Raw genomic sequence first — 25662 nt, forward strand, 5'->3', positions numbered from 1 at the left:
CCCAACACAAGCAAGTAGTCTAAAAGTGGTTGCCAAGTAGAAATAAATCCAGATACAGCATTTTCTGTTATTAATGCTGTTAATTTTGCCATTTGGGCCAAATCCATTAATTTAACAATCCAGTCTTCCACTGTAGGTATTTGGGAATCTTTTGATCATTGTGTATATAAAAGTCTTGCTGCTGTAATCATATATAAAAGCAAATCCACCATTGGTTCTCAAGGTGGATTTTTTTGTAAGTTCACTTTGAGGATCTTTTGAATAATAGTACATACTTGGTCCAAAAACTTTTTAGCCAAAGATGATAAAAAGTTCCTTCACCCTATAAACATTTCCAACATTCGTTACACAATTAGACATTTTTGACAACTTCTCAGGTGTTAAATACCAACAGTACATCATTTTATAAAAATTATCTTTTAAGTTGTAATTCAAAGAAAATTTCAAACCTTTGTTCCACATATTTTCCCATTGCTCCAGCATAATATTATATCCAAAATTCTTTGTCCATTTAATCATACATTCTTTGACATGTTCATCTTCCAAATTCATCTCTAATATTTTATACATCTTTGTAATAACATGTTCATCGTTTATACAAAGTTCCATTTCAAATTGAGTTGTTTCATTAACAAATTTAAAGTACTTTTTATCCACTTTAAAACATTCTAACAATTGTAGATATGTAAACCAATGACATGTAAAACCTTCCAACTCTAATAGTTCCCTTGATGTAAGTTTGGGTTCACCCTCTTCAAAATTTAACAAATCTTTATAATTTAACCAACTTGTTCCTCCCACATTTTCTCTTCTACCAAATGCTTCATGAGGTGACAATCACAATGGTACATTAGGAGACAATCTTACCTTATATTTGTTCCAGACCCTCAGTATGGCACTTCTGACAAAATGATTTTTAAAATCCTTATTAACTTTAACTTTGTTGTACCATAAATAAGCATGCCACCCAAATCTCAATTCATGTCTTTTAAGCTGTAATAATTTCTTGTTCTTCAAAGTTATCCATTCCTTCATCCAAAGCAAGCAACAGGCACCAAAATACAGTTTTAAATAAGGCAAACCCAAACCTCCTCATTCTTTAGCATCTTGTAGAAAATTATATTTAATTTTTGGTTTCTTGCCTTGCCAGATGAATTTCAAAATATCTCTCTGCCATTGTTTAAATGGTAAATCTGTCAACAAAATTGGTATGGTCTGAAAAAGAAACAACATCCTAGGTAAAACAGTCATCTTAATCAAAGATATTCTCCCCATGAGAAACAGTTGTAATTTTTCCCATCTTTACAGATCTTTTTTCACATCATTCCAAATTTTAACACAGTTATTCTGAAAGAACATACTGCTCTTAGTTGACAAAATTACCTTCAAATATCTAATCTTTTTTTCAATCCTGAAACCCAACTTGCCCATCAGCAATTCATGATTGGATGACGTCATATTTTTAGTTAACATTTTTGTTTTTTGTTTATTTACTTTAAGACTTGCCAATGAAACAGATTCTTTCAGTTTGTTCATCAGACGTTCCACAGTATCCAAAGGGTCCTGTAATATCAAAACTAAATGATCAGCAAAAGCCTTCAGTTTAAAAACCTCTTGTTTAATCTTTAAGCCTTTTGCTTGTTGATTTTTATAATGTGCTAAGGGGTTGACTTGTAGAAATAATGTGATTTTGGTTTAATTTAGAGTAAGGGATTGATTATGGAAAATTGCTGTATATCCTTGATGTTTAAAGTTGGAAGTCACTTCTTTTTGTAATCTATTTAAAATTTTTCTCTTGTGTTTTCACATCTTTTTAGTTCCTTTTTCCTTGTACAATATTTTTTTTTTGTTTTTCTGTATCTTTTATCTTTTTCTGAAATTTAATAAAATTCTTTTTTTAAAAAAAGAAGCCATCCAACTTCCATGATAAAGTCTTGCTATCCCTTTCTGCACTTGTAATTTCAGCACTTTTCAGGGCTATTAATGCTCAGGAAGGCTATCTTCTTCTGCAAGGTACGCTTTGTACAGCTTTTTTGTCAGGGTAACTTTACTCCCTGCTGTTGCCTTTACATATAAGTCTCTCAGAGCACCCCAAAGTTGCTTTGCAGACTGCATACCTTGCACGTGGACTAGCTGATTGTCCTCAACTCCCAGGATAATGGTGGCTCTAGCCTGCTCATCCTGTCTCAGCCATTCAGCACTGGGATTTTGGGGGGTTTGCTCACCAATTGGCAGCCAAAGATTCTCTCTGCGAAGATACATCTCCATCTTCAGGGCCCAATTCAAATAGTTGGTCTCTGATAGGCACTCCAGAGGCATCGCTGAGGGCTGGGAGGTAGCCATGACTTCTTCCTTCTTTTGCAAGTCACCTCAGCTGGCTTTTTGTCCTGTAGACCGGCAGTTGCTGGAAAATCTCCAGGTGGCTCCAAAGAAAATCTTCACAGGTCTTTGCTACCTGCCTTTAAATTGTGCATGAGATGTGGAGCTGATCTCTCTTTTCTCTCTGGGTTTTACTGGGCTTACTGGGCTGTTCACTGGGCACATAACCTGTTGGCAGATTGCTGGGAAAGCCTTTAGCCCAGGAGAGATCAGAAAAGTCACACACCAGACATTTCTATAAAAATAATTTTATTTACAGAAAGCAAACTGAAAGCAAAACATATTTAAAAGTCTTGGGCTCTCAGTGAGAGCAGCTTGACTCTCTACATGTATGCACAGAGAGGAAAAGAAACTAAAACAAGTCCGGGCAGGTTCCTCCCCCCAGGTGCTGCAACCATTAACACGTGAAAAGGAGACAATTAAATTCAACCTCTTCACCCGGCCAAAATGATTAGTTACCATAGCAACCTTAATCTGTAGTAGGAAACATTAACATAATATAGATGCTCAAGATTATTTTTGTCAGTTTTGGCTTCTGTTAGCGGTTCAGCACTGCAATATGGTGACCCTTTAGGGACAAGAAAAGTAAGAGGTGAATTTGCATACTAACATAAACTAATCAGATAGTTATTTCCCTATATACTCCTAGTCAGTTATACCAGAGTTCTTAAATTGGGGGTCGTGAGGCCCTGGGAATCACAAGCAACTTAAAGTGGAGGCTTACAAAATTATTTTAAAGTTGATCAGGTTTTAACATCAAATGATATAATTTAGCATATCTTAAGTTGATACACTTCAGGACTATTGGAATACAGTGCCCACAATTTCCATTTGGGCTATGCTGTCTTTAGGAGATTGTAATTTGGAGGGCATCAGATTGGACAAGATAGATGTTCCCACATGTTGAGATTGGGGTTGGTATCTCTGATTTATTATTATTAATTTTTATTCTTTTATTCTTTTGTAATTTTATGATGTATTTTTGTGTTTCTATTTGTATTATACATTTATACTATAAATAAGAGTATTTATATGGTCAGTATTTATATGGCAGAATATAAACATATATAGATATAAATAAGCAAACAAACGAAGAAAGAAAATGTGTAAGTTAGTTCCAAAGAAGAGCCCAGGTAGTTACCACACTATGTAGATTCTTTCTTCCAAGCCATTTGGCATTGTGGCATCTAGGCCTATATAATGCAGATGCAATAGGGTGTTCCCTCCCCTATGAAATAAATGAAGAGTTAATCAGGGAGTTTCTTCAGACATGTATGTTCTTTTAGCTCCATAACTTGGTTCCATGTTTTTATGCTCACTAAAATTACAGTTACATACATGCATAAACCCACAAATGAAACCACACAAAAATGTCATTTTGGGCCATGGCAAAATTGTCCCATGGCTTGCTTTAGTCTATCCATGTTTGGTACTTCTGTTTAAAGGCTTCTCTAATCAAACTATTTTCTCTGATCGCAGGGAGCGTGTGTGTGGCACAATCAGTCAAGATTCCCAGGGAGCCCAAAGAGGGAGAATTTGATAAGATCATTCGACGCCTTCTGGAAACATCCCATGCTCGAGCTGTCATCATATTTGCCAATGAAGATGATATCAAGTAAGAGTTTAGGGACGAATGGTTTAGGGACTGTGAGGGAAAATAGAGAAAGAAGGAAAATGAATGGAAGAACAGGGCAAGTGGAGGGGAGAAAGCTAAATATGTATCTTGTTAATGAATAAAGTGGAAAATTGTCAGCACTTTGAGGTAGTCAGGTCAGGGAACAGACTTTGAAAAGGACCAGTGGAACTCTGTTGATATAGGGTATGATAACAGAATTTTCCAAGCCTGTCAGAATTTCCCTCTGCCCCCTCTTATAGCAAACAGAATCAAGGCAGGGTTACCCTGAGTTTCTTTTCACCCTCTTCCTTCCCAGAGCTAAGTTGATGTTTACATAACAGTTCTTCCATTTCTTCTTGAAGACTATCTCTATACTCCTTCCTCTATAGCAACATATCTGGATCAATTCTGCATTGGGCTTTTGTGTTCCGAAGTGGAATCAATGTCTTCTGCAGTTCTGGAAATGGATATGTTTCTGCAGATATTCCTGGCTGTTTGCTGTAGGTCAGATGCATATCACCAACTCAGAACAGGCCCATCCTTCTTCAGTCTGTTTGTGTTGATCAGTACCAACCCTTCAGGACTTCAGTCTGCATGCCGTAGAAGCCATAATCCTGCCCCTGGATTGTATTTCCTTGTGCTTGCGTGGCATAGAAAAGATATAGATGCATCCTTCAGAAGCTTATAAATGATTCCAGTATCATGGTATCATGAGAAAGGTAAATTTGAGGAGGAGTTATTAATCATGACTGTATAAAAGCTGAAGGTCTAAATTCCTGGATTTTGTTCCAGGAGAAGCTCTGCTGAAATGCTTATGGAAAGCTTGTCCTTGGTTGTGCCATAAAAAAGCACTCCAGTCCAAGGCCTTCTAGAGCACAGTCTATGGATTTAAAGAAATATGCTACAAACCAGACTGTGGCTATGTGAAGTTTTCATCATCTGATCATTAATTTCAAAGATTTAAAATACTTTTAGAAATTGTGTAGCTTGAATAAAATTTTAAAGCCTCTTCTTCAAAAACATTTTCCACAAAGATTATGATCTTGTGAGGAAATTTGGATGCCAGATCCCATGGGATTTTTCTTTGGTAGTTACAAAGGATACTTTCAAAGTTCTTTAGTAGTCATGTGAAAGAAAAGTATGGCTTTTTCCAACAGACTAAATGGAACTATGACACATAGTGAAAAACTGAAATTACACAAGCCTCTGATTCAGTTCTTTAGTACATGCAATTCTGAATTGCACTTGATCTTACAAATATCTAATTTATTAATCAGCAAATGTTGACAAATATAAGTAAATTGACATTTTCAATCAGCTTATATCAAACATGCAAACAGCCTATGTTTCTGTGAAGCTCTTTTTTTTTTAAATGTTGTTTACTTCCACCAAAATCAGGGGATTTCCTTTGCAGTGTAAATGACAAGCACCATTAAACAGAGATTCAGAAACATTTGCCTATCTGAAAATAGGCTGTAAACTGGAAAATTGCACTCTGGTGGCAATAGCGTTCGTGCATCTGGGAAATTTCTATTTTTCAGGCAGTGGTAAGCTCACATGTACTACTGAGCCAGATGATCTTAACAGGATTTATTCACATGATTCATGCTATCATTTTTGGGATAAGAAAGCTGTGTGCATGTATTTATTTCTGAATATAATACGTAAGAACTTTCATGATTCTGGAATATACATACATATGTACATATATTCTTTTCGAATGGACTTTAATGCTTATTTTCTAGATTTTCTTCTTTCTCATAATTCTAAACATGTAGTTGCATAGTTACTATGATAAGCTGAAAGTTCGCCCCAAACTGGTGGTCTCCAAATGGCATGGCAATGATGGGAGTCATAGTACAACCATGAGAAAATCTGGGGAGGCTGGGAAAGGAATGGAATGGAGACATACTGTAGATTATACAAACTAGCATTAAAGATACTTTACAGAAATCTGTATAGTTCTTGAATCCTTGATTCTACCCAGCTTCATGGGGCTTACATCAGTCTTGAAAACTGTAAAAGGAATTTTTGCCCTTCATTTATAGCAAGTTAGTTATGACAAATCATTCAAAAAGATTTGCCACCTGGCTTGAGTTGCCATTTATGAGATAATTTACCAATAAACCCATCTTCTATCTCTTGATTTTTGTATCTACTTTCCCTTCCAATCTTTTCCCAGCTTAACCACAATCTCCCATCCCAACATATAGAAAAAACTGCTTTTATTTAAGAGTGAGCTGTTCACTTCCATTGGCCAGCACAGGAGAGGATAGCTTAGGAGATGATCCAACTGCTGTGTCTCCATAAAACCAAGTGGTTTTGTTGTTGTTGTGGTGGTGGTGGTGGTTTTGCTTCTGCACAAGACATAGTGGTAAATTGTATGTAAATTGTGGGAGGCCTGTGAATTATGTGGGTACAAGAAAACAATAGAGGAGAAGTGGCATGCTGCATTGTGTGCCTTAGCCCAGAGTTGCATTGCTGTAAATTGCAAGTGTATTTAAGCTTGCATTTTGTCAGATGGGGAAGTGAGTTAGAACTCTTCATGTGAGAAATCTGTAGCTCTTCCTCAATATGATGCTTTTTAGTTAGGCTGGGATTCTACCTCCCAGAACTTCTGTGTGATCTCTCTATATAAATAGTGATTTTCCCTGTTGCCTTTATTTGCACAGATAAGCTTTTTTCTTTTTTTAATTTAAAGCATCCCTAATTCAATGTAAGGCAATAAATAGCTGTGTTAATTCATGAAATGAAAAAAAAATCTAAAATCCAATAACTTTAGGTGGACAATAACTTTATTTGTTTATTTAGGTGCCTCACTTGAATGACTTTAAGTGGCTTACAACCAATGCTCTGCAAAAGAGGATGATTTTATCCTGCTTCCTAAAGTATAAAAAAGTGGAAGCTAGCCTGATTTCCTTCAGCAAAGGATCGTTACCTTGTCGTGGTGCTGGAGCTTGAGCACCTCAATGATGCCATGAGCTAAACCGTGAAGGGCCACCCAAGATGGGAAGGTCATGACAGAGAGGTCAGACTAAATGCGATCCCTGGGGGAGGTAATGGCAACCCACCCCAGTATTCTTGCCTTGAAAACTAAATGGATCAGTATAACCAGAGATATGTCGGTATATCATCAGAAGATGAGACCCCCAGGTCGGAAGATGGTCAAAATGCTACTGGGGAGGAACAGAGGATGAGTTCAACTGGCCCCAGACGTGATGACGCAGGTAGCTCAAAGCCGAAAGGACGGCTAGCGGCTGACGGTGCTGGTGGTGAACGGCGAATCCAATGTTCTAAGGATCAACACACCATTGGAACCTGGAATGTAAGATCTATGAGCTAGGGCAAATTGGATGTGGTTATTGGTGAGATGTCAAGATTAAAGATAGACATTCTGGGCGTCAGTGAACTGAAATGGACTGGAATGGGCCACTTCACATCAAATGACCAACAGATCTACTACTGTGGACAAGAGGACCACAGAAGAAATGGAGTAGCCTTCATAATTAATAGCAAAGTGGCTAAAGCAGTGCTTGGATACAATCCCAAAAACAATAGAATGATCTCAATTCGAATTCAGGGCAAGCCATCTAACATCACAGTAATCCAAATATACGCCCCAACCACAGATGCTGAAGAAGCTGAAGTAGAGCAGTTCTATGAGGATCTGCAGCACCTACTGGACGACACGCCTAAAAGAGATGTTATTTTCATCACAGGAGACTGGAATGCTAAGGTGGGCAGTCAAATGACACCTGGAATTACAGGTAAGTATGGCCTGGAAAAACAAAATGAAGCAGGACATAGGCTGATAGAATTTTGCCAAGACAATTCACTCTGCATAACAAACACTCTCTTCCAACAACCTAAGAGACGGCTTTATACATGGACTTCACCAGATGGACAACACCGAAATCAGATTGACTACATCCTTTGCAGCCAAAGGTGGCGGACATCTGTACAGTCAGTAAAAACAAGACCTGGAGCTGACTGTAGTTCCGATCACGAACTTCTTATTGCACAATTTAGGATCAGACTAAAGAGTTTAGGGAAGACCCACAGATCAGCTAGATATGAGCTCACTAATATTCCTAAGGAATATGCAGTGGAGGTGAAGAATCGATTTCAGGGACTGGACTTAGTAGATAGGGTCCCGGAAGAACTCTGGACAGAAGTTTGCAACATTGTTCAGGAGGTGGCAACAAAATACATCCCAAAGAAAGAGAAAACCAAGAAGGCAAAATGGCTGTCTGCTGAAACACTAGAAGTAGCCCAAGAAAGAAGGAAAGCAAAAGGCAACAGCGATAGGGGGAGATATGCCCAATTAAATGCAAAATTCCAGAGGTTAGCTAGAAGAGATAAGGAATTATTTTTAAACAAGCAATGTGTGGAAGTGGAAGAAGACAATAGAATAGGAAGGACAAGAGACCTCTTCCAGAAAATTAGAAACATCGGAGGTAAATTTCAGGCAAAAATGGATATGATCAAAAACAAAGATGGCAAGGACCTAGCAGAAGAAGAAGAGATCAAGAAAAGGTGGCAAGAATATACAGAAGAGCTGTATAGGAAGGATAACAATATCGGGGATAGCTTTGACGGTGCGGTCAGTGATCTAGAGCCAGACATCCTGAAGAGTGAGGTTGAGTGGGCCTTAAGAAGCATTGCTAATAACAAGGCAGCAGGAGACGACGGCATCCCAGCTGAACTGTTCAAAATCTTGTGAGATGATGCTGTCAAGGTAATGCATGCTATATGCCAGCAAATTTGGGAAACACAAGAATGGCCATCGGATTGGAAAAAATCAACTTATATCCCCATACCAAAAAAGGGAAACACTAAAGAATGTTCAAACTATCGAACAGTGGCACTCATTTCACATGCCAGTAAGGTAATGTTCAAGATCCTGCAAGGTATACTTTAGCATTTTATGGAGCGAGAATTGCCAGATGTACAAGCTGGGTTTAGAAAAGGCAGAGGAACTAGGGACCAAATTGCCGATATCTGCTGGATAATGGAAAAAGCCAGGGAGTTTCAGAAAAACATCTATTTTTGTTTTATTGATTATTCTAAATCCTTTGACTGTGTGGACCATAACAAATTGTGGCAAGTTCTTAGCGGTATGGGGATACCAAGTCATCTTGTATGCCTCCTGAAGAATCTGTATAACGACCAAGTAGCAACAGTAAGAACAGACCATGGGACAAGGTTTAAGTTTGGGAAAGGAGTATGGCAGGGCTGTATACTCTCACCCTACCTATTCAACTTGTATGCAGAACACATCATGCGACATGCTGGGCTTGAGGAATCCAAGGCTGGAGTTAAAATTGCTGGAAGAAACATTAACAATCTCAGATATGCAGATGATACCACTTTGATGGCTGAAAGCGAAGAGGAACTGAGGAGCCTTATGATGAAGGTGAAAGAAGAAAGTGCAAAAGCTGGCTTGCAGCTAAACCTCAAAAAAACCAAGATTATAGCAACCAGCTAACTGGCAAATAGAGGGAGAAAATGTAGAAGCAGTGAAAGACTTTGTATTTCTAGGTGCGAAGATTACTGCAGATGCTGACTGCAGTCAGGAAATCAGAAGACGCTTAATCCTTGGGAGAAGAGCAATGACAAATCTCAATAAAATAGTTAAGAGCAGAGACATCACACTGACAACAAAGGTCCGCATAGTTAAACAATGGTGTTCCCTGTAGTAACATATGGCTGCGAGAGCTGGACCATAAGGAAGGCTGAGCGAAGGAAGATAGATGCTTTTGAACTGTGGTGTTGGAGGAAAATTCTGAGAGTGCCTTGGACTGCAAGAAGATCAACCCAGTCCATACTCCAGGAAATAAAGCCAGACTGCTCACTTGAGGGAACGATATTAAAGGCAAAACTGAAATACTCTGGCCACATCATGAGAAGACAGGACAGCCTGGAGAAGATGCTGATGCTAGGGAGAGTGGAAGGCAAAAGGCAGAGGGGCCGACCAAGGGCAAGGTGGATGGATGATATTCTAGAGGTGATGGACTCATACCTGGGGGAGCTGGGGGTGTTGACGACCAACAGGAAGCTCTGGCGTGGGCTGGTCCATGAAGTCACGAAGAGTCGGAAGCGACTGAACGAATAAACAACAAAGCCTGATTCAGGGGATAAAGTGTTGCCAAGTGAGGGGGCTACTGCTGAGAATGTCATTCTCCAGTTTTTCCCATGCCATGTCTCTAGGGATAAACGTCCTGTCCTGGTTAGATTGTGTAAGTGGGAAAATTCTGCCCAGAGAAGATGCTCCCAAATATAACAAGGGTCCAAGCTGTATATAGCTTTATAGGTTACAATCAGTATCTTGAACTGAGTCCATTAGACTACTGGCAACTAGTGCTGCCTTTATAAATAGGTGTTATTTTAGTGAACTGGCTAGGCCTGGCCATCAGGCAAGTAGTTGTGTTCTGTGCCAGTCGTTATTGCAACTGCAGTTATTAGGACCAACCAAAATGAGACAAATAGTGTATCTGATTCAGTTTCCGGTTCAGTGAGTCATTGCTTATAATTTTATTCTTCTCACATTGTAGTCTTCCCTCAGCTGTGAAGCTAAATGGATAACTTTGGACCAATTTCTCATTTACACCCCCACAATTTTGTTCACATGGGTATAGGAACATATGTATCACTCTGAGCTGTTGTACAGTAAAATGCAGTACAATAAAATAAATGCCTGATTCCCATGGTAATTCAGTAAGTATTGCCTATTTGCCTTGGCTGAAACTCTAATTGCTTGTCATCACATATACCATCCAGGAATCATTCTTGAGAAGGGAACAAAACATTTGGGGTATAACTGGTGGCACATGTCCAGGTGGCTCAGTTCTATAGTGCCTCTAGTTGTACAATTCAGTGTACCCCACTTTAACAGGAGCAAGAACAGTATCTCATCTTGGCAGCTTGTGAAGCTTAGGATCAGTTGAACATCTGTGAATTCCTGTCACCTAACTAACTGATGGATTAAAATAAAGTAGTAATGAAATTTCTCTACTTCTCCAGAGGTTGAGGCATCATTCTGTGTATCAAAATGTATGTAAACATTCCTAGTTAATGCTGCTTGGTGTCAGCCCCACTAGGTAGATTAGGTCAGGAAATCATCTCCACAGGAAGGCTAAAACTGATTTTATTGAGATTAGCTATAATAACAGAATCTTGAAAGTCTGATTGTACTGTACTTGCTCCATCTTCTTATACTCCAGTGAATGGGGAGGCGTTTGCCTGAGTTGTTTCTGAATATTATCTTGTCTCTCAGGACTTCAAAAGTGTTTCAGCCCCTTTTGACCAGGTAACAATTCTTGCATATTTCCATCAAAATAATTTTCCTTACTCTCTATGCCAGTGGCCATAATAAAGTTAATAATATTCGTATTTTGAGAAAATGCATTTTGGCATGCATATTTTGAAAGCATGCATATTTTGAAAGCAAATGCATTGCATATCTTTAAAAAGCAAATATTTGTAAATACCTCTTTATTTTTATTGTAAACCGCCCAGAGTCCCTTTTGGGAGATGGGTGGTGATAAATCTGATTAATAAATAAAAATAAATAAAAATTAAGTATGAATACATTTGCAGCATTTTGGCATATGATGCTCAGCATCCCTTGGCTAGTGTTGATGGGAGATAAAATTCAAAATATCTGGTATTCAAAATATCAGATTTCTTATCAATGTAATGCCCATTCGTGTCAAATGAATGCGCATTGATTACCCAATTTTGCCTATTAGTCATTTTCACATAAGCTTAAAAATCTTTTTGTAACTTAAAAAGTACACATACATTGGGATAGATGGTCTAAAGTAATTTGAGTGACCTTAAAAACCTAGAAACATGTTGTTTGTTTGAATGTAGCCTCCATGAAATTAAAACAAACAGCTCCTCTCAACAGATTAACAACCTAGAATAGTAGTTGTCTGCAAACTGAATATGAGCCAGTAGTGTGACATGGCTGCAAAAAAGGCAAAGGAAATTTAGGTTTCATCCACAAAGTATGAGAAGCAGTTGTTCTACTAGATTCTGCTTTGGCCAGACCCACCCTCCAGTACTCTCCAGATTTTACGAACTTTATGAAGGATTCAGAGAAATTGGGACAAATTCAGACAAAGGCAACAATGATAATTTGGGGAATAGAAATTCAATCCTACGAAGAGTAATTAAGGACTTGGGAATGTGATGAAGACACTGAGGAGATACAATAGCACTGTTCAAATACCTGAAAGAATGTCACAGAGAAAAAAGCCAAGACCTGATTGCTAGCATTCCAGAGTGCTGGGCCCAAAATTATATATTTAAGTTACAGGAAGGCAGATTTGGACTGTTAGAGAAACTTCCTTTCAATAAGAGTAATTTGGCAAGGGAATCCAATTACTTAGTAAGGTGCTAGGTTCCCCATTGTTGGTTATGTTTAAGTAGTGTTTGGGCAGCTAACTGTCTGGGATGCTTTAATTTGGATTCCTATACCGGAGGTTACATTTTATGGAATAAACTGCCTCTTCCAATTCTATCAATCTATGATTCTGATGGAATAACTGCACAGGGTTTATGGTAAGACTTAAATTATATATAATCCTTGTGAGGTTATAGATGTTTTTGCTTTTACTTTGTCCATTAGTTCTATGTCAGGCTGCTAGATGATTGTCCTTGTCCCTGAACATTTCAGTTCCACTTGTTCTACTGTTCTACTAAATGACCTTGAGAAATTGTCTCTCTCTTTTTTGCCTTTGCCTCATAATGACACACTATAAGTTTCTCAGGCTGTGCAACAGCTATTATTAAGTGTTGCCACAGAACACAATGGCTTTTTGAGGTCCTGAGATAGATAGGACGGTGGTGGAAAAATGAAACATGGTGGAAAACTCGCAACAACTGGACAGAATCCAATAATCATTTTAGTATTTCTAAAACTAGCAAGTAACAGTAAGTCATCGGTCTCTTGCAGCAAGAGCAAGAGCCTCAGGGTTACATAGATCTTATACAGAATATTGATCAGAGGTATTTTGAGCATTCACACAATCTACACAGACACCAGAGGAGAATTACTTTACAACTGATAAGGATGCAAGATAAGAAGGAAGACATAGATATCATTCAAAGTGTGAAGACTCCACAGTAACATTCTTTGAAATGCAGCATAGCAGCTTTGATATATGAGGGGTGCCAGTACTTTGTTATTCTAACAAGCTGATCCTGTACTTAACTGCAGAAAAGAGGACAGATAAGGAAGCAATCACTACAACATCCTTGAATCTGTTACATTTCACTAAAGACATAAATTCTGTGGGTATTTAGAGTCATTGGCAGAACACTGACACAACTATAAAATATCCTTGGTAAATGAACCACTAAAGAATATGCGGTACTTTGGTTATATATTATAAAGTTAGCTACTACTATAATAAGGATAACAACTTCTTGTTTTTGTTTCAATTCTATTTCATCCCTCCAAAGGATAAACTTGAGTTTGATGCTATTTTGCTGCATGCCACTTGCTATCATTGTGTGCTGTTTGCTGTCATCTGTCTTTCTTGTCATGATCACCACTGTGTTTGCTGCTTCCTCCTTCCAAAAGCACTTGCTTTTTCTCTTTGTCCCTGGGGCTGCCTGTCATTCAGTCTTGTTACCTCTGCTCTCTTAATCACTTTTTAACCAAGCTTGTTACTGACAAACCATCCATTGATCCACTAGACACTCTTTTCATTTGTTTTCCTGCTAAAGGCTTATTTAAAACCACCCATACTAGCTCTTCAGTTTGGTAGCTCTATACTTTGTACTGAGCTCATCCCTGCTTCTTTTAGCTGTATCCCTGTCTTCTAGGAACACTCCTGGTTGCTTAGGATGGAGACTCTTGAAGTTTTCTTAAGCCAGGGAGGTTCTAAACCTTCAGAGAATGAGGAATGTTGCAGAACTCCAGGCCCATTTTGACATCTGCTTATTTAGTGGGCAAATAATACAGTTGTAAGTCATCTTATTTCAGTAATGTTAAAATGAATTATTGAATCATATGTAAGCTTGAATTTTTTAAAAATGAAAAAAAATGAAAAATGGCCATTCATCAAAGAAAACAGTATAGAAATCATCAATCAGCCTTGACTACAATAATGAACATCCCTCCAGCAGCTAAAATCCCTCTGGCCTCTCTTGAGAAGGGGAAGGGCTCTAATTCCTACTGCTTTCCTTCTTTCAGGGTATACGAGTATATATGGAATCTCTTCTTCTGCCTCTTTCTTATCAGGGTAATATTTGGATTAATTGTGCTGCTTTGAAGAAAGTGAAACCCCAAAGATACTTTTGGGATATTAACTTTCCTTTTCTTAAAATCACAATGTTGCACATTCTGCTGGGCTGAAAATTTCTGCTGCACTTTTTCAATTTCATTTGATGGAAAATAAATTGCTTTTTGATCCCCCTCCCCTGAAATAAATACATTTTGGCGAAATTCTTATGAATGGAGTGTGGGATTCTTTCCTTAGTAATGAAGAGTTGTATGGATGTTTTATAGGTGTATATATAATTTCTCCAACACATTTCTGCCCAGAGTCCCTCTGGTGGGAAGAGATGGGTGGGGACAAAACAAACAAATATATAAATAAATTTCTCTAGCAGCCTGCAGCCTTCCTGTCTTCTCACATTTTTATTTAACCTCAAGGAAAGACACTATAGTGCAACTCCTCCCACAGAGGAGATTTATATAAGAAAAAAACAACTGTACTCTCTGTCACTTTGCCCCACACCACAAAAACTCAAAATACTACCCAAATAAATGCTAAAGACCTTCTAAAACCTCTTGAGAATGTAGTAGAAAAATGGGACAATTTTTGTAAAGGCTGAAAACTTTTGAGAAACTTTAAGAAGAAAGACTTTACAAAGACTTTACATTTCACTAAGGTTGTCTTGGTTCTTGGTACTGTACTCCATTGTCATTTCTGCCTAATTATTCACCGATTAAAATCATGTGGTTCAAAGATGATAATGATATAATAGGCAAAGTACTATGTCCCCCCCACCCTCCCTCATTTTCAATGAGTTTTTGATAGCTTATGTAAATTATCTTATTATACAAGTATTAATGTTAGACTGGGAAATCCTGAAGTAAGGCTGCAATCCTGTATAATGGTTAAGATCCATTGAACTATACAGTAGTTTCCAGTAATCTGGGAGAAGTAATTCTCCTCCCAAGCTCTCAAAATCTGCTCCTCTGTAATCTCAGCTCTCTGAAGCAGATCTTGAGAGCATGGGAAGTGGTGAAAGAGGGAGAAGAAAGAAACTCTCCAATGTCCAGTATAAACCCCACCTCTTAATTTTGGTAAAGACCTGCATAGGATTGTGTCCTAAGGTGGAGGGGCTGGAATTCAAATGTAGAGCACATGCTTTTTCTGTAGAAGCTCTCAGATTCAGTTGCAGCACCTCCAGTTAAAGGGTCAGAGCTGTGCAAGACCTCTGTCTATGTATTGCTCTGTCTCCTGCCCAACAGATTGGGGACTTTGGGATTCTTCTGGATTCAAAAGCAATGACCACACACAGTATGAGTACTTAAGGCTTTATTTCAAGGCAGTATAAGAAAATAGCATAATAACATAATATGAGACAGCAGTCAAGGAATATTCAAGAATAAGACAAGAATCAAAGAATATTCAAGAATAAAGAGTACAAAGACAGGAAGAACTTACATCCCTCTGCCAGCCAGGAAACCCCAAAGAGATCATGGTGGGTGGACCCCTTCAAAGTCAGCAAATATGTAGCACCCTCCTGTTTAGGTCTGCATCCAAGTTCCAACCCATGGGGGGTGGGCATTGACTAGCTCATATAGGCTATGAACCACCATTACTCACACCTTTTTTGGTGGTCTCATTTCACTGGAGTTTGTGAAAGACAAGTTCATCTTCTCTTGTACACGGGATGCTTTGTCTAATCCTGTCATAAATGATACTATCAAGGTTAAAGAGTAGTTTAGTGGTTTAGTGATTAAGGCATCAGGCTAGAAATTGGGAGACCGTGAGTTCTAGTCCTGTCTTAGGCATGAAGCCACCTGGATGACCCTGAGCCAGTCACTCTCTCTCAGCCCTAGGAAGCAGGCAATAACAAGCCACTTCTGAAATCTTGCCAAGAAAACTGCAGGGACTAGTCCAGGCAGTTGGCAGGAGCCAAGACTGACTCGAAAGCATCATCATCATCATCATCATCATCATCATCATCATCATCATCATCAAGACCATCTCAAAATTAAGGAGTATCTGTTCCCCAAGGTTTTTGGATTGAAAATGAGAGGGATCATCCTATTCTACACATACAGTATGTCCCACCAAGGACAGGGAAACTAAAGTATAACTCAAGTATACCCTTTAGTGACTAAAACAAATGCTTAATTCTGTATTACATACTCAACCATTACAAAGGAATATAAAAGCATAGGTACCAACCCAAAGAGGTGCACCTCACTATCCAATTCCTCCTTGCCAATCTTCTGATAAAACCACTAGCACCACTGTCTACAGTCCAGCAGAATTCCCATAAATCTGAATAGACAGTTCCCAGTTAGAAATGCAAATATTTTGTCTGGGTATGAAGTAGTTTTCTATCTTCCTGTACCCAAAACCTTTCTAAGAGCTTCTTAGTCATGATGGAGCAGAGAAGCCTATTATTGGTTACAGTAAAAATACAATGAGAAAATCTTTGGACATTGGCAGAGGGGATGTGACTCTCTTCTTTTTCAACTTTTCAATGGCTTTTGATAGTATCAGCCATCATATCCATCTGGAATACTGAGAGATATGAGAATCAGAGGCATTATTATTTGGAGACAATTGCTGCTTAAAATACAAACTACTATATGATGTCCCTCAGGAATCTATTTGGTCTCCACTGCTTTTTAATATCTACCTGAAAGCACTGGAGGAAATCATGGAGGTTTCGAGTAGGCTGTCATCAGTACACAGATGTATTCAGACCTATTTCTCTGAAACATCTACAGATAATGGAGTGGTTCTCTTGAATGCCTGCCTGCAGTTGTTATGGATTGGATGGGAGGTGTGGTCATATATTGAATTTGGAATCAGACAAGACAGAGGTGCTGATTGTGAGGGTCCATGATTCCAGCGTGGTGGTAGATCTCCTTGTTCTGAATAGCATTACACTTTTTCAGAAGGAGCAGAATAGAAAGTACAGTTTTGGGCTACTTCTGATTTTTCATCTCTCTCCAATTTCCCAGAGGCAACAGCTAGAGATACTATTCATTGGCTTTACGTGACATGCCAATTCCTTTCCTTCCGGAAAGAAAATGATCTTAAAACAGTAATGCACATTCTGGTAACCCCAGACTTAAAATATTGTGGGACTGCCTTTATGTCTAGTCCAGAAATGTCATTGGTACAGAATTTAGCAGCCAGGTTGTCCTTTGGAAGATCACAAAAAGATCACATTACACTTGTACTAAAAGCATTGCAGAATCAATCAGTTTGTTTCAGATGAAATATGAAGTGCTGATTATTATATTTAAAACCCTGTTTGGCTTGGGTTCAAGGCATAAGACAACACCTCTTTGATTACTCCTGCCTTCTTGTTGAGATCATCGGAGGGGGTTCAGTTAAATTTGCTGCAGGCAACTTGGGATCAAGCCTTGTCTATAGTCACCCAAGTTATTTGGAATTAACTTCCTGTTGTGGAGACTAACTAACTTTTAAAAAGGCCCTATAACTGGTTTGAATTGTTGATTTTGTTTAAATTATTTCTAGCAGAGTTTTAAATTTAGGTTTCAAGTTTTTACTATAAGTTGCCAAGAGATTTCAGTAGTTGGCAGTATAAATAATAACTAAATAAAAATTCTCCCAGCTTCTGCAATGAAATGGAGAGCTCATGTTAGGTTTACTAGTTACTAGGCTTGGCAACAATTTCAGAAGTTGGAATAGTGGAGTAAATTAAAAATGGGATTGCCTGGTGATGTGGAATGACACAGGCAATTTTTTCAGTCTTTCGCTAGAGAACATTATATCATCATTTCAGGTGATATTGGGGCAAAGATGCCAGGTAGAAACAGTGAAATGATTGGCTATGTGTTTACTTCAATCCTGTAACTAAGTCCTCCTGACTCCTTATATGTAAATGGACAACTTCTGCCCTTGAATCCATTATACGCTGAGGCCATACCTTCCAGAGTTTACTTATAACATGGGAAGATTATGTTATGGTGGCTAAGAAGTCTTGTAGGACCTCAAATTGCTCCTCACAAATTGCATGTGAAAATGGTTCTTATATGCCTGATCCTGGGTGACCAGCATCCATCATATAGTTCATATGCACACCGCATATTTTCAAGCTATGCAAATAGAGGATTACTGTGTTGTCAACTTGTGAGACATAGTCTGTAAAGATATGTTCTGATCAGGCTATGTTTGCTTTGAAGATATTAAAGGTTGCTTTGAAGAAGAATCTGGATTTGGATTTCTATCTGCATCCATAGATCTAATGTTGTACAGACAAATAAATATGGCAAATAGCACTTAGTGCTGTGAAAAATGGTAACTGAACAGGCTACCTTCTGGATATGACTGGACATGCCAAGCTAATTTTACTTGAAATTCATGTAGCAAACACAGTGTGGGTGCTACCTGTCTTGCCAATCTGTCACAGTGCCTGCATCAGTCTGAATATAAAACCTGTGATGATCACATAATCTGGTGCTTTGCTTTTGTCTCTCCAGGAATGTTTTGATGGCAGCAAAGCGAGCCAATCAGACTGGGCACTTCATCTGGATGGGTTCTGACAGCTGGGGTTCCAAAATTGCCCCTGTGAGAGATGTGGAAGAGGTTGCAGAAGGATCTGTCACCATCTTGCCCAAAAGGGCATCTGTTAGAGGTAAACCTAGAAATTTTCAAGAACTTTGGCTTGTTCTCTAGGTTTTGATAAGTGTTGAAATCTGCTATCATTACCCTTAGCATGTAACAGCCATTTAGATGTGCTCCATGCTTTTTTGGTGATTATGGAAAGAACCTCATCTCAATTTGGGTTGCACTAATGGTCCTATCCCTTGAATGTCCATGATCTTCCTTGAATTTTGCTCTGTTGAAGCTTATATCTAAACAACTGCTTGTATTTAGCCTTGCTTATGATCAGACTCCTGGCTGCAAAAGTGTCTCAACTGATGGAAAACTTCAGAAGATGTCAGTAGATAGTCTGAGCTAGAATGAATAAGTTTCATGCTTATGAAGTCCATATTGCTTTTTATTAAAACTTCAGTTCCATCAGTCATGCATGGAGCAAAGCAGTGGCTCAGGAGGCTAGTCTCACACTTAGAAGTAAGGAAGTACTCATGCTTCTGAGTATATGCTTACCCCATCAGAAATAAAATTATAATCCTTTTTTACAAAAAATGCAAAACCAACTCATCACACCCCCCCCTCTTTATTTCAGCAGCCAAATTCCATTTTAGTTGTGACTGTTAAACAATTGGGAGTCAGAAAATCTAGCAATCTAGTTCAAGAATAGACATGTATGTTCCTCCAGATGTTAAATTTCAACTCTGATCATTATGACAAATGAAGGATGATATGATCTGCAATCCAGCAACACCTGGAGGACTGAAGGTTGCCCACTTTTCATGCCAGTGGATATTGATCTACTGTATACTTTCTCCTCCCCACAGATATATGATTTATAACATGGAGCAAATTTCTGGTTTATGGGACCACACATTGATGCTTATTTGTGGTAACATTTATACATGCCATAGACGATCATATCAATGTGCCATCTGGAAGATTCTTTCTGAAATGCTCAGTAATTGTTATGATCATTGAGAATGATGTATCCCAGCTGAAATGGACAAAGGGATATTAAATGGGGGCAATACTAAAGTTACCATGTATGGGCTATAAAAATCCAGACAACCATGCTATGGCAGGAAAGAGGAAAGGCTAACTCTTTGCTGCCATATAATGGTCATTCAGAGTTTTGTAGCCAGATGTGGTAATCTTAGGCTAGGATTTCTCAACTCTGCAATATGGCAACAATACTGCAATTTAGTGATTTCATTCTAGTTAGCGTTGGACAAGAAATGAATGTACCTTACATCTTTTTCCATGATTTGTTTCTAGGAATCATTTTAGGTATCATTCCATGATTTGGTATCTCTAGGTATCATTTTAGTCTTCTAGTTTCTTTTACTAGATAGCATTACCAGTAGACTATCATCTTTATCTTTTCTCTTACCACCCAACCATATCTTTTTTATTTATTTTGAAAGGCTAGAAGCTTAAAATAATGGATAACCACATCCATTGTTACTTTACTATACAATATACGTTACTGTACAATAGCTCTGCATTTTACTAACATGTATACTTCTAGAGTCAGTCCAAATACCAAAACTATACTGCTACCAAGCACACTAATACAGAATCTGGAAACATTTCCAAGAGAAGCTGAACCCAATTATAATAACATAAAGACCACAGAACTGTACATGATTCATAGGTCCTGTGTGCCTCTGCTAAGAAAAGAAAGGAGACAGTAAACTGTTTGTAATTTTACTAATACTCAAAGACCAAGCTTAATTACCTTGCCTAAGGCAATATTTTAGAAAAATGTTGTGACCCCTTTCTGTATTGCTCAAAACCCACAGCTCTAGGGTGAGGCATCCCCAGTTGATAAGTATTGCAAAGCAAGGAGAAGCTATGTGGTACCCAAGTTTCCAACCCAACCTGAGCTTCTTTAGAATGCTGCAGAACAAGAAACCAGCTCTATAATGGCTCCAATAGGCCTCACATATCCTCTCTTTTAAGTAGTAAGGAAAAATGGTAAGTGGTGGCTGTTCAGGGTTGTGTTTAGAAGTGTGCTTAGCTGCCTCCCCCAAAAGACAAAGGTAAATTGGAAGTATAGGGAGATCCTGGGGGATGGAGGAGAATGCAGCCCATTGATTTGTTTTCCAGTAAATGGGTGTTTTGTAATTGTTCAGTCCCTTCAAGAGAAAATACTCATTACATCCTCTCAAAATCTGAGATGTACCTTCTAGATGAAACAGGTCACCTCTTCTGCTTTGAGGAGATCAGTAACATTAAACAACTTGCTAAAACGGGGTGCTCAGTTGTCTTCCAATTTAGCCTCCTACAGTTATCCTATGAGTCATTGCTGCTTATGAGTTCCTGTTCTGTTGCCTAATATACAATCAGTAACTCAATCCAGGCCTCAGACCCAGATGCAGGATGGTCCCATCTGAAGGTACATAATATGCCCCCTGCTGAAGTTCCACAAGGTTAGGTTTGAGCAAGGATCAATAAACCTGGGAGAACTCTATATGCTGTTTGTGATCTGTGTAGGAAGAAAGATAGGATAAATAAGCAAAATGCTATTCTTATTAAATTCAGATCTTTTTGCTCCAATGCTTCCCCTTTCAATATTTTATACTACTATTTGAGGAAGTTTTTGTATCTTTGATTTGGTTTACTCTTCAGTGTCCCAGTCTTGTTCTTCATATATCTGCATATATATACATTTCTCCTTTCAAGTGCTGCTTTTAAGACTTTATTTGCAGAATAATGACTCTCCCATTCATACTATTTAATGATTCAACTCAGCAGACCAAAAATATTAAAAATACCTCATTAACAATAAAATAAGAACAAAAATAATAAATAGCCATGCTGAGGAAAAACAAAAATGTAAAATCCCACAACAATCCCATTGGTTGGCAAATCACTCTGACTCAGAGCTTGCTGGAAGATTCAAGTTTTTGAAGGTTTCCTAAAGAACAGCAGGAACAGGGCCACACAAACCTAGGGGGAGAATGCTGTTCCAGAGGGCAGGAATAGTGACAGAGAAGGTACATCTCTGAGGTCCCATAAGATAACTGTTTTGTTGATGGACCCAGACCATGCTGACTCTGCCAGGGCTTATGGGATGTGCAGAAACTGTTGGCAAAAGCAGTTCTGTAAATATCTAGGCCCCAAGCTATGAAGAGCTTTATAGATTACCATCCACATCTTGAATTGTACCTGAAAGCAAACTGGTAACCGGTGCAGTTCACAAAATAGAAGTGTCACATGGGTGAACAGAGGTGCACTCATAACTACTTGCACCACCATATTCTGGTCCAGCTGTACTTTTGGAATGGTTTTCAAGGACAGCTCTATGTAGACTGTGTTGCAATAGTCCAAACTAGAGATAGCTATGAGAAGAGCTCCCTGATCCAGGAAAAATACAGTTGGGACACAAGATAAATCAGATCAAAGGCCCTCCTAGTCATGGCTGACACTTGCTCTTTGTGTCTAGAAATACCCCCAGAGTATATACCTCATCCAGAGGTACAGCCCCATCCAGAACTAAACCTGGAAAACCCTTGGAAACCAGTGATCCTTGCGGTCATTGGGGTTGAGCCTAAATCTGTTCCTATCCATGCAAAACCTAACAGCCTATAGAAGCAAAGAAAGCATCAAACTCTGAGGAACCCCATGAAGCAAAGGACTCAGGCCTGATCTCTCCCTACTACCAACACTGACTGGAACTGGCCAAAGAGGAAGAAGGAGAAGCATTGCAACAGTATCCCCCACTCCCAATCCCTAAAGCCGATCCAGATGAATACTATGATGGATGTTATCAAAAAGTAACTGAGATATCATGAAGAATCAGAGGAGTTGCACCACCCCTAATCTGGTTTTTCCAGAAATAACTAGCATACTCAGTGCCATCTCAGTACTGTATCCATGCCTGAAACTTGACAGAAAAGGATCCAGATAATCCACTTCCCAGAAGAAGGCAATGGCAAAATACATTATTGTTGCAAGAAAATGATATGGTGTCCATGAAGTCATTAGGACTGGAACTCAGTGCCAAGGAAACTTTACCTAGCTTTTATAGCATGCAATTTCCCAGATTTTAAAAGTGTGTGTGTGTGTGTCTGTCTGTGGGTTTTGGACTTCTCTATGTGTTGTGATACAGTAAACTTTAAATCCAAGAAGTTAATCTGGGGGAATATAGATCTCTTGGAAGTTATATTAGAGGGGGAAAAAAATCCATAGCTTGATTTATGTGGGCTGATTCACATGGACATTTCTAGTTTCTTGGTTTCCTGGATAAATTCCTTAATTTTTACTTAGCATTATGCTCATAAGATAATAAATAACTATATATGCTTCTCGTTCTCTCAGTGAAAAACTTGTTGAGATGGGCGGCCATATAAATGGAATAAACAAACAAACAAACAATTAAATAATTAAATAAAAAAACTTCATCTAAGCAACTTCAGTACTAGTCCTAGATGATCTTGTTCAGAGCCAAAGTTAATTAGGCTCAGATTAGTTTTTTTGTCCTTAGCCCTACAGGTCATAAAATGAAGGCCATGTATAGTGCCTAATGAGGACATTTTGTGTCCTTGTTTAAGATACATAATATAATTTTGACAGTCTAATTCAGTTCCCTGCACTGAAATGATATCCTTAATATTATGTAGCTCCATCTGAAACTTTACATTGTTTAGCTCATAATATGGTATAAACATGTAACAGGAATTGCTGAAATACATGAATTCAGAGCTGCCCCAGGTAAGAAATGCATTAAGAAAGGAAGTTGAGTCACACAGTCTGCAGGGGGAGGCTAAACCCTGCAGGACCAACACAAATCAGAACTGAAAATGGAAACGTGGGAATGATCGAGTTATCTTCAGAATGTGAAAGAAAAATATATTGGGCAAGAAGAAGCTTCAAGGTCCAATGCGTCAAAAGCTTACAAAATCCTCTTCATACACCTATTTTACATATACATATTCCCATAATTGTAAAGGAAAACTGAAAAGCCAATGAGAAATGAAGCTGCATGAGTTAGACTCTCCAGAGAATCTCTTGACAGCTTGTGAAGGAACAAAATCTGTCTGTCTGTCTGTCTGTCTGTCTGTCTACAGTATCTCAGTTTTTTGAGGCTGATATTTTTTATTGTTTCAGTACCATTACATACCAATACATTAGAACTAGACTGGTACAGAGTTAGGATCCAAACCAAGATATATATATATCAAGTTAATTCTAAATTCTTGTCCTTTCATTTCATGGTATTTCTAGGGGGTAAACTAAGTAATTTATGAACCATAGTAATTACATACAATTATGTAATATAGGTATAAAACTAGCAAAAACTAATATAAAGTAAAGAAAGAGAAGAAAGGAAAAGAGAGAGAAAAAAGAGACAAAAGTGCAAAAAAATATATAAAAGGAAATAGAAAGAAGACACTTCCGATTTTCTTTGCAGCAAATACAAGTATGATTACAAAATTATCTCTTACTCTATGGTTACAAAAAGAAAAGCTCTCTTTTTTCTATTATCTAGTTTTTTTTCTTATCATCCAAACCACACATGATAAGTTCTTTTTTTTTTTCTGTTTCATGAAAAAATCTGTAAGCGGTTTCCAGTCAGTAATAAACTTTTCTTTAATCAGGGAAGTCAGTTTAGCCATCTCTGCAATTTCCATCATCTTCACTAACCATTCCTCCATTGTGGGTAGTGCCAAATCTTTCCATTTTTGAGCACATAATAATCTTGCTGCAGTTGTCATATATAAAAACAAAGTTCCATGATTTTTTTCCAGGTGTCTGTCCATTAGTCCCAAAAGAAAACCCTCTGGTTTCAATTGTACATTAGTCTTTAAAATCTTCTAAATTAGTGTATGTTTTTGTATCCAAAATTTTCTGGCTTTTTTACATGTCCACCAAACATGATAAAATGTCCCTTTATGTTGTTCACATTTCCAGCATAAATTAGAAGTACCTTTGTGCATTCTAGACAATTTCTCTGGTGACATTTAACAACAGTATATCATTTTATAAAAATTCTCCTTAAGATGAGAACATAGTGTAAATTTCAATCCTTTCAACCACATATTTTCCCATTGTTCCATTTGTATATTGTAACCAAAATTTTAGCCCATTTTATCATACATTATTTCACTTGTTTTTCTTCTGTCTCAAATTTCAACAAAAGTTTATACATTTTGGCAATAACCTGTTCTTCATTTGTACATAATTCTGTTTCAAACTCAGTCTTACATTGTTCAGAACCGTAACATCTTTTATCTACTTTAAACCTTTCTGATAACTGTATATAAGAAAACCACTGGCAAGTATATCCTTCTGTTTTCAGATCTTCTCTTGATTTTATTTTACATTCCCTTTGGAAAAAAATCTAGTATATCACAGTAAGTTAACCATTTATGTTTACTTATCATTTCTCATCTGTGAAATGTTTCTTGTGCTGAGATACAGGAAAGTGTTTTTGAGCATAACCTAGATTTGTATTTATTTCATATTCTCAGAATGGCATTATGTCATTTGACATAATGATTTTTAAAATCTATACTAACTTTAGCTTTGTCACTCCACAAATATCCATGCCGTCCAAATCTCAGATTGTGTTCTTCTAACTCCAATAGCCTTCTATTTCTCAGTAGCACCCATTCTTTCATCCAAACTAAATAACAAACGGGAAAGTATAATTTCAAATCAGGTAGATCCTTTCATCTCTTTTCCTTTGCATCTTGTAACACCTTATATTTAACTCATGGTTTTTTCCTCTTCCATACAAATTTAGATACATCCTTCTGCCATTGTTTAAATGGTGCATCAGTTGTCAAAACAGGTATTGTCTGAAACAAAAATAACATTCTAGGTAAA

The 25662-nt window shown here is 37.9% G+C and overlaps 1 protein-coding gene across 1 annotated transcript in view; it reads left to right on the forward strand.

The window, feature by feature from the left end:
* Nucleotides 1–25662, forward strand: part of GRM4 (glutamate metabotropic receptor 4) — a 315173-nt gene that overhangs the window by 206588 nt on the left and 82923 nt on the right. Inside the window, exons 3-4 of the mRNA XM_063297631.1 lie at nucleotides 3859–3994; nucleotides 18711–18865. Of these exons, the coding sequence (XP_063153701.1) occupies nucleotides 3859–3994; nucleotides 18711–18865 (291 nt within the window). The remainder of the gene's footprint in view (nucleotides 1–3858; nucleotides 3995–18710; nucleotides 18866–25662) is intronic.

The sequence above is a fragment of the Candoia aspera genome, chromosome 3 (assembly GCF_035149785.1).
Source record: "Candoia aspera isolate rCanAsp1 chromosome 3, rCanAsp1.hap2, whole genome shotgun sequence".
Classification (NCBI taxonomy): Eukaryota; Metazoa; Chordata; class Lepidosauria; order Squamata; family Boidae; genus Candoia; species Candoia aspera.